Source organism: Microtus ochrogaster, unplaced genomic scaffold, assembly GCF_000317375.1.
Source record: "Microtus ochrogaster isolate Prairie Vole_2 unplaced genomic scaffold, MicOch1.0 UNK80, whole genome shotgun sequence".
NCBI lineage: Eukaryota > Metazoa > Chordata > Mammalia > Rodentia > Cricetidae > Microtus > Microtus ochrogaster.
In genome coordinates this window covers 1,376,948-1,385,412 of record NW_004949178.1, presented here as the reverse complement: position 1 = coordinate 1,385,412, position 8,465 = coordinate 1,376,948, and the positions used below count along the sequence as shown (strand labels likewise).

The window sequence follows — 8,465 nt, the reverse complement described above, 5'->3', positions numbered from 1 at the left end:
TGGTCTCGAACTCACAGAGATCCGCCTGCCTCTGCCTCCCGAGTGCTGGGATTAAAGTGGGATTAAAGGTGTGCACCACCACCGCCTGGCTCCTTTCTTTTTCTGAAATAGCCTTCCTTACTATTGTGTCAGGGCTGGCTGCAAACTAGCCTTGCAGCCTGGGCTGGTTTCGGACTCCATATTCTCCTGCCCTGGCTTCCCAAGAGCTGGGATTACAGGAGTTCTCCAAGTGTGTCTTCCTGAGTACCTTCCTTTCTCTCAACACTAGTACTTAAAACCTTGCTGCTTTTCCAGAGGACCAGGTTCAGTTCCCAGCATCCATGTCAGGTGACTCACAACTGCCTCAAACTGTGGCTCTAAGGAATCTGAGATCCTCTATTGGCCTCTGAGAATACTTAAACACACACAGAGCACATATACACACATGCAATGCACACATGCATGCACATAAAAATAAATATTTTTGTTTGTTCGTTTTTTGAGACAGGAGTTCTCTGTAGCTTTGGACCCTGTCCTGGAACTAGCTCTTGTAGACCAGGCTGGCCTCGAACTCACAGAGATCCACCTGCCTCTGCCTCCTGAGTGCTGGGATTAAAGGCATACACCACCACCACCTGCCTTCTTTCCTTTTTTACACAGTGTTCTGTCTGCATGTATGCCTGCAGGCCAAAAGAGGGCATCAGACCTCATTATAGACAGTTGTCAGCCCCCATGTGGTTGCTGGGAATTGAACTCAGGACCTCTGGAAGAACAGCCAGTGCTCTTAACCTCTGAGCCATCTCTCCAGTCTTCCTTTTTTTTCCCAATGCATTAAGAAGGGCTGGAGAGGGGGCTGGAGAGATGGCTCAGTGGTTAAGAGCACTGTCTGCTCTTCTAGAGGCTGGAGATAAGGCTCAGTAGTTAAAATCCCTTGCTGCTCTTCCAGAGGACCCAGGTTCAGTTCCCACACTCACACTCACACTCACACTGGGATACTCACAACAGCATATACCTCTGGCTCCAGGGAATATACCACCTTCTGGCCTCTGACGATTCCTGCACACATGTGGTATACACACACATACATACAGATACAATTGAAAAACATTAAGAATCTATATTAAGATCCAGTTTGACAGGTGGCAGTGGCACACACCTTTAATTCCAGCACTAGGGAGGCAGAGGCAGGCAGATCTCTGAGTTTGAGGCCAACCTGGTGTACAGAGCGAGTTACAGGTCAGTTAGGACTAATGTAATGTGCCCCTACCTCTTATTAATTGATTAATACTTAACAAACTCCAACTGCTTCTAAATAAATAAGTAAATAAACTCAGAGTGTGGTGAACAGAGTGGTGTATATGTTTATAATTCCAGCCAGCACTTGTGAGTTCAAGGCCAGCCTCAGCTGTGTGTAGTGACTTTGAGGCAACTCGGAGTGTCACAAGATCCTGTTTCAAACAAACAAAACAAAGCCCCCAAGCCCCACAAAGCTCTTGCGCTCACAGTTGATCCAAGAGACTATACTCATGCAGAAGAGGTCTCCCAACCTCTGCACTATTGGCATGCTGAGCTGAAAGGTACATTGTGGAACATGCCGTAGAGTACCTGGCGTCTACCCATTGGATATAAGCATTCTCCCTCTGCCTACCGACCGGCGATAACAGTCTACAAAGTGTCCCTGGAGGGCAGCTCCCCCGGGCTGAGAACCACCGCCCCACCAGTTAGTTCTTCATGGGCCTCTCGGCCCTCTCCAACAAGATGGCAGGCAGTCTTCCTAGCCAGTCCCTTCTCCCTGCCAAGAGTTCTGTGGCTGGGCAGACGGCACTAAGCTTGGTGGCTCAGTGCCTCTGTGGGGCTTGACACTGCTCAGGACAAGCTAGCTATCCCACAGACGTCCCTCATCACTTACCCTGCACACAGGCTAAAATGTGACCCTTTGGTGGTCAGTCTGCTCAATCCTTTAAGATCTTCCCATCAGGACTACGAGAACACTAGAGAGATAATTCTCTTCTCTTTAAAGGGGAGACACCATTCTATCTAGACAAGCCTAAAAGACGAGGCAATGGAAAAGGCTCTGCCATGCTCAAGGTTATGGAATAATGTCTCTTTTAATCCTCCCCATTTCAGTAGGATTTAGGACACTATTCATTCTATTTAGAGGCTTAAAGTCAACCCACTCTTTCAAACTAAAGAAAAAATGATTGAATTGAAACAGAGCTCACTTACAGAGAGCACCAGATCACGCTTGCGCCTGGAGTTTTTCTGCCCAGTCCCACGGATCCTGCATGGGGAGCTGATAAATCCCATAGAACGGCTCAATTCCCCAGTGCTGCCCAGGGCCGACTCTTCCAGGGCGTTGTCCAGTGCTGCTGAACCGAGCATGTCCTCGGGACGGGTTCCTGGGAGCTTGGCTCCATTTTCTGGTCCTGTCTCTGAGGATGCCCTCTGGATAGCCAGCTGTGTGGCTGGTGAAAGCTGTTTGGCATAAGCAGGGACCAACACTCGTTGTATTGCACCCTCAGAGGCTACATAATCGTCCGCCATCTGAGAACAAGAAGAACAGTCAATTGACAGGCAGGCAAAGGGGACCTGCTTAACCACCATTCTCGGCCAAGAGTAGAGCACAAAGAGGAGGAGGAGGCCAGGTCAGCCGTCTGTCGTGTCGACGGCTTATTTCCCTGGAGTCTATGAGAACACCAGGCAAGTCGGCAAATCATTCCTTTCCCCGTGTTGGGTGTTTTGCCTGCGTGTATGTCTGTGCACCACATACATCCAGTGCCTGTGGAGGCCAGAAGAGGGTGTTGGATTCCTGGAACTGGAGTTACAGACGACTGTGAATCGCTATGTGGGTGCTAAGGACTTGAACCTGGAACTCTGGAAGGGCAGCCAGTGCTCTGGGCTCCTGAATCATTTCTCCAGCCATGGGCTGATTGTCCTCATGTGAACAGGACCTGTACTGTTGGGTTGTTATCACAAAACAGCTTCCGTGAACAAGGCATGCTTTAACCTTCTCTGTGAACAGTTACTTATGGCATATTCTTGAGTATAAAAAATGTATCTTGAGGGGCTGGAGAGATGGCTCAGAGGTTATGAGCATTGCCTGCTCTTCCAAAGGTCCTGAGTTCAATTCCCAGCAACCACATGGTGGCTCACAACCATCTGTAATGTGGTCTGGTGCCCTCTTCTGGCCTGCAGGGGTATATACACAGACAGAATATTGTATACATAATAAATAAATATTTAAAAAATAAAAGATTTCTACGCTACCAGTCAGTTAATTAAAATAGTAGGGCTTCTTTAAGAAAAAAAAAAAAGAAAAAAAAGAAATGTATCTTGGAGGGCAATGGTGGCGCATGCCTTTACCTTAATCCCAGCACTCAGGCTGCAGAGGCAGGTAGATCTCTGAGTAGTACAGGGACAGTCTGGGCTACAGAGCAGTTCCGGGAGAGCCAGGGCTATCTGTTTGTTTTGTTGTCTCAGAAAACAAAACAAACAACAAAAGAAATTTATCTAGCTAAGCGCTCTGTCTGAAAGTATGGGGAGGGGGAGAGGGACAGGAACAAGAAAACTGAACAGTAACTACAATAAAAAGGGGAAATGAGAGAAAAGATGAGAGCAAACCAGGGAACCCCAAAGTGAAGAACCCCTAGAGGGGATGTCACACACACAACAGACACCTTCCCTACCCTCTAGCTCCACAGAGGGGCTGGTCTGGACCAGGCCCCACCCCACAGTCTCAGCCTCAACAGTCTGCTGAAGCCTGTGCGGTGAAGGACACACAGGGCAAGGAAAAGGAGGGCAGGAGCAGGCGGGGAGAAGGAGAGGAGCAGGGATTTTTGCAGCCAAGAAAACAAAACAGTGAGAGTGGGGGAACCACACACGTACAGAAAGACACGGAGGAGGCAGCTGAGATTTACAGACCCGTGAGCTGCTCTCCCTACTGTGAAATCTAAAAGCTAATTCCATCCTGTCAGCTTGGAAGCCTTCCCTGCCTGAAAGCATCCCCAGCGCAGAGCACTGCCTGGCCCGGGTGTCCTCCCATTTCCTGTCTCGGGCCCAGGCCAGGCAGGCAGAGTGAGGAACAGTGACCATGACTACAAAGAGAAGCCTTTAGAAGAGCGACAGCCAATTGCTATGATAGGCTAGTGTCTAGGGGAGAGGTCTGGATGCTCGTTCCTCAGAGTCAGCAGGTGGGCTGGGACCTCCTACCCTCTCGTTCATCCTGTGTGTTTGGAGAGAGAGGGCAGACAGGGAGTAGGGAGAGCTGAAGACTCCCCTCTGGCTGTTGAGCACAGTGCATCTGTAATTCCCTGTTCTGTGATCTCTGCCATCCTTCCGTCTCCTACTCTTCCCTGAGTGTCTTTCTGCAGCTCTTCTACGTAGTCAGGCTTTCCTTCTTCAGATGACCCCTGAGCACTGAAAAACTGAAACAGTGCTGTGTATTTCTGTCTTTTTTCTGCCCAGAATATGCTCGATTTCCATCCTCCTCTACTCTCTGCCCCAACTTCCTCCTCCTCCTTCTTATTTTTTTTTTTTTTTTGAGACAGGGTTTCTCTGTAGCTTTGAAGTCTGTCCTGAAACTAGCTCTTGTAGACCAAGCTGGCCTCGAACTCATAAAGATCCACCTGCCTCTGCCTCCCGAGTGCTGGGATTAAAGGCGAGCACCACCACCGCCCGGCTGCCCCAATCTTCTTAAACGACATGTTTTTACTATTTTTAATTATGTGTATGTGTGTATGTCTGTGTGTGGATATGAACATGTAAGCACAGGTCTCAGGAGGCCAGAGACATCGGATCCCCTTGGAGCCGGCTCTTATGAGCCACCTGACAAGGAAGCTGGGAACTGAACTCAGGTCCTTTGGAAAAGCAGTACGCATTCTTAACCGCTGAGCCATCACTCCAGACTCCCCTCGGCGAATCTTTATTTTGTTTTTTTTTTCTTTTGGGGGGAGCGGGACAGTATCTCTACATAGGCAGGCCAGGAACTCACTATGGCCCAGGCTGGCCACAGACTCTCCTGTCACTGCCACACCCCACCTCTATGTTCCTAAGGGTCCTCTGTTCCTAGTCTTCTGTTTTTGTTTGTTTGTTGTTTTTTTTGAGACAGGGTCCCATGGTCCTGGTGGACCTGGAACTCACCATGTACATCCTGATGGTCTTCAGTTCACAGAAATTCATCTGCCTCTACCTCCTGGATGCTGGTATTAAAAGCAAGCAATTAAGCTGGTGGTGGTGGTGATGGTGGCGGCACATACCTTTGATCCCAGCACTTAGGAGGCAGAGGCAGGTGGATATCTGAGTTTAAGGCCAGTCTGGTCTACAGAGCTAGGACAGCCAGGAGTACACAGAGAAACTCTGTCTTAGAAAATAAAAACAACATGGGCTGGAGAGATGGCTCAGTGGTTAAGAGCACTGACTGCTCTTCCAAAGGTTCTGAGTTCAATTCCCAGCAACCACATGGTGGCTCACAACCATCTGTAATGAGGTCTGGTGCCCTCTTCTGGCCTGCAGGCATACAAGCAAAACAGAATTTTTTTTTTTTTTTTTTTTTGGTTTTTCGAGACAGGGTTTCTCTGTGGCTTTGGAGCTGGTCCTGGCACTAGCTCTGTAGACCAGGCTGGTCTCGAACTCACAGAGATCCACCTGCCTCTGCCTCCCGAGTGCTGGGATTAAAGGCGTGCGCCACCATCGCCCGGCAGCAAAACAGAATATTGTATACATAATAAGTAAATAAATATTAAGAAAAATAAAAACAACAAACAAACAAAAAAGTAAGGGATTAGAGGGGGCTAGAGAGATGGCTCAGTGGTTAGGACCTGGGTTTGCTCTCAACACCCTCACTGAGGGGCTGGTTAACTTTCTATGACTCTAGCTCTAGGAGATCTGCCGCCCTCTCCTGACCTCCCCCTGTGCCTGCACTCACGTCCACACTGCCCCCATACATGTGTAATTAAAATTAAAAAACTAAATCTTGAAAAGCAATTAAAGGTGTGTGCCACCACCCTTTCGCTCTATGTTCCCCCAGATAAAACTCTCTTGGAAGCAGGCACGCTGGCTTCCACCCATCACGCCAGCACTTGGGAGGCTGAGGTGGAAGAACTGTTCCAAATCTGAGAACAGTTTGGGCTAGAGAGTGAGATCCTGTCGGTCACTGTCAGCAGCAGCAGTATCAAATAAACAGTACCTCCTCTTCTGACATAGATCTACCTTTCTTTTTTTATTTTTATTTTACTTTACTTTTATTTTATTTATTTTGTTTTTCAAGATAGGGTTTTCCTGGCTGTCCTGGGACTCGCATTGTAGACCAGGGTAGCCTACAACTCACAGAGATCCACCTGCCTCTGCCTCCCCAGTGCTGGGATTAAAGGCGTGCGCCACCACCGCCAGGTTTCTGTCTGTATTTATGCCTGCAAGCCAGAAGAAGGTATCAGATCCTATTACAGATGATTGTGAACCACCATGTGGTTGCTGGGAACTGAACTCAGGACCTCAGCCAGTGCTCATAACTGCGGAGCCATCTCTCAAGCCACCAGCATTTCTCTTGATCTCTTAGATCTACCTTTCTTTTATGCTCCTTCCTTCCTTTTTCCTCCTTCTTCAAACCCCATAGTTCCACTTCTTCCCTTTACCTGCCTTTAGTATCCTTATTCCCCCACCCCCACCCGGCGGCCCGCTCTGCCCTGGCCCCTCTTCCTCTCCGCACTTCATCTCTGCTCTGAAGACCTTGGCAAAATGAAGGCAGTGATAAAATATGAACGAGCCGTCTGTGCATAGCAGGCATTCTCTCCAGGAAAGGCGGAGCTGGTGGAGCAGCCGAGCCTGCTGTGGAAAAGATGCCGTGATGGAGCCCTTGAGAAGGTGGGAAGCAACACGTCACTTCCTGCACCAAAAAATGGCCTCCTGCCAAAAGGCTCAGGGTGGAAATAAGGCTGTGATATTCCTGAAAGTGGAGGGAACTTGGTGGGCGCTCTTCTGTTTTATGAGGGACACAGGTGAAAGAATGGGCTAAAGAGTCAAAGAGAGGAGGGCATACGATTCATTATCCCCACGGGCAGATCAACCACACGGGGGTGGGGGGTACTTACGGGGTTGAGCAGAGGGGCTCCCTCTACCGCAGCCAGAGCACATCCCGGGAGCCGCAGATCTCTCTGGGGGGCTGCGAAGAAGCCCAAAGGCCCTTGCCCCACGGTGGAGGCAGCCCCCAGCTGCCGCAGCTCCTCGATCACCACCTGCACACCACTGCCCACGCTGTCACACTCCTCCTCCATGGCAGAGAGAGTCTTGCAGGCTTCCCCCGGACTCCCCTTGAGTAGTCCAGGCTCCTCAGGTGGTGGGCTGCGGGCCCGGCTCTCCCCATCTTCATCGGTGGTGCACACTTTCCCCTGCCGTAGCTCACCTACTTCTTCCTGGAGCTGTTTTAACAACTCGTTGTTGGCGCGAGCAAGACCCAGGGCCGCCTCAGCCAGCCCCACTGCCTTGTCCACCCGCTGGTAGATAAGATGCAGGAGCTGTTCAGTGCTCTGAACCGCCAGGCCATGTCCTGTCACTGTGATAGGGGTGCTGGCAGGAGGATTCCCACCCTGAGAACCCGAGCTTCCCTGGCTAGTCTCACTCTTACAGGCACAGCAGCAGCATCGGGCTTCATTGCCACTGGGCGGGGTGAAGAGAATGGTGGCGCTGAAGGACATAGCTGACGGATGCAGATAACCGGGTGCACTCGGCTAAACAGCTTTACCAGGGTTCCGGATAACCGGGTGCACACTGTCAGACGGCCTCACACGCGTTCCAGATAACTGGGTACACCGCCGGACGGCCTCACAAGTGTTCCAGATAACCGGGTGCACACTGCTGGATGGCCTCACAAGGGTTCCAGATAACCGGGTGCACACTGCCAGACTGCCTCACAAGCAGTTCCAGAGATCTGGCCTTCACCAGGTAAGCAATGGCCTCGAGATTCACTTTCCCTTCTCATGGAAGGTGGTCAGCAGGGCTGGGGCTCCAGACTGTGGGATCTGTGGAAGCTAGTGGATGAAGTCCATGGTTACTCCTCCTCAGCCTTCTGTTGTCGGGTCCCGTGCTTCTTAAGCACATAGCAGCCTTCACTGAAATAGAAGCAGAGCAAAGACTCTAATGAGTACAGGTTCAGGGAATTCGAGGCATTCTTGCACCCAAGCAAGGACATCTCTAACCCCACCCCCCACCCCCTGCAACCCAGGTGACAGAACAGAGAGGACACCTGGAAAGAAAAGACCACGGAAGAAAATGAAGACCTGTTTCCTCCTTTTCTCTCCGATTCCTGTCACTTCTCTACTAACAGTATGGCGTCCTGCTGCTAAAGGGTGAACTGTGTCTCCACAGGCACACTAAGCTTTCACAACAAGAGTCTCCTTTTTGTTTTTGGTTTTTTTTTTTGTTTTTTGGTTTTTCGAGATGGGGTTTCTCTGTGGTTTTGGAGCCTGTCCTGGAACTAGTTCTTGTAGACCAGG

The 8,465-nt window shown here is 50.1% G+C and overlaps 1 protein-coding gene across 2 annotated transcripts in view; it reads right to left on the bottom strand.

The window, feature by feature from the left end:
* CUNH14orf93 (chromosome unknown C14orf93 homolog) overlaps nucleotides 1-8,465 on the bottom strand; it is a 21,374-nt gene that overhangs the window by 7,214 nt on the left and 5,695 nt on the right. For both annotated transcript variants that reach the window (XM_005370481.2, XM_026777645.1), the window contains exons 2-3: nucleotides 7,065-8,081; nucleotides 2,206-2,523 (exon numbers count right to left, since the gene is read on the bottom strand). In XM_005370481.2, the coding sequence (XP_005370538.1) occupies nucleotides 2,206-2,523; nucleotides 7,065-7,667 (921 nt within the window). In that variant the 5' untranslated portion in view covers nucleotides 7,668-8,081. The remainder of the gene's footprint in view (nucleotides 1-2,205; nucleotides 2,524-7,064; nucleotides 8,082-8,465) is intronic.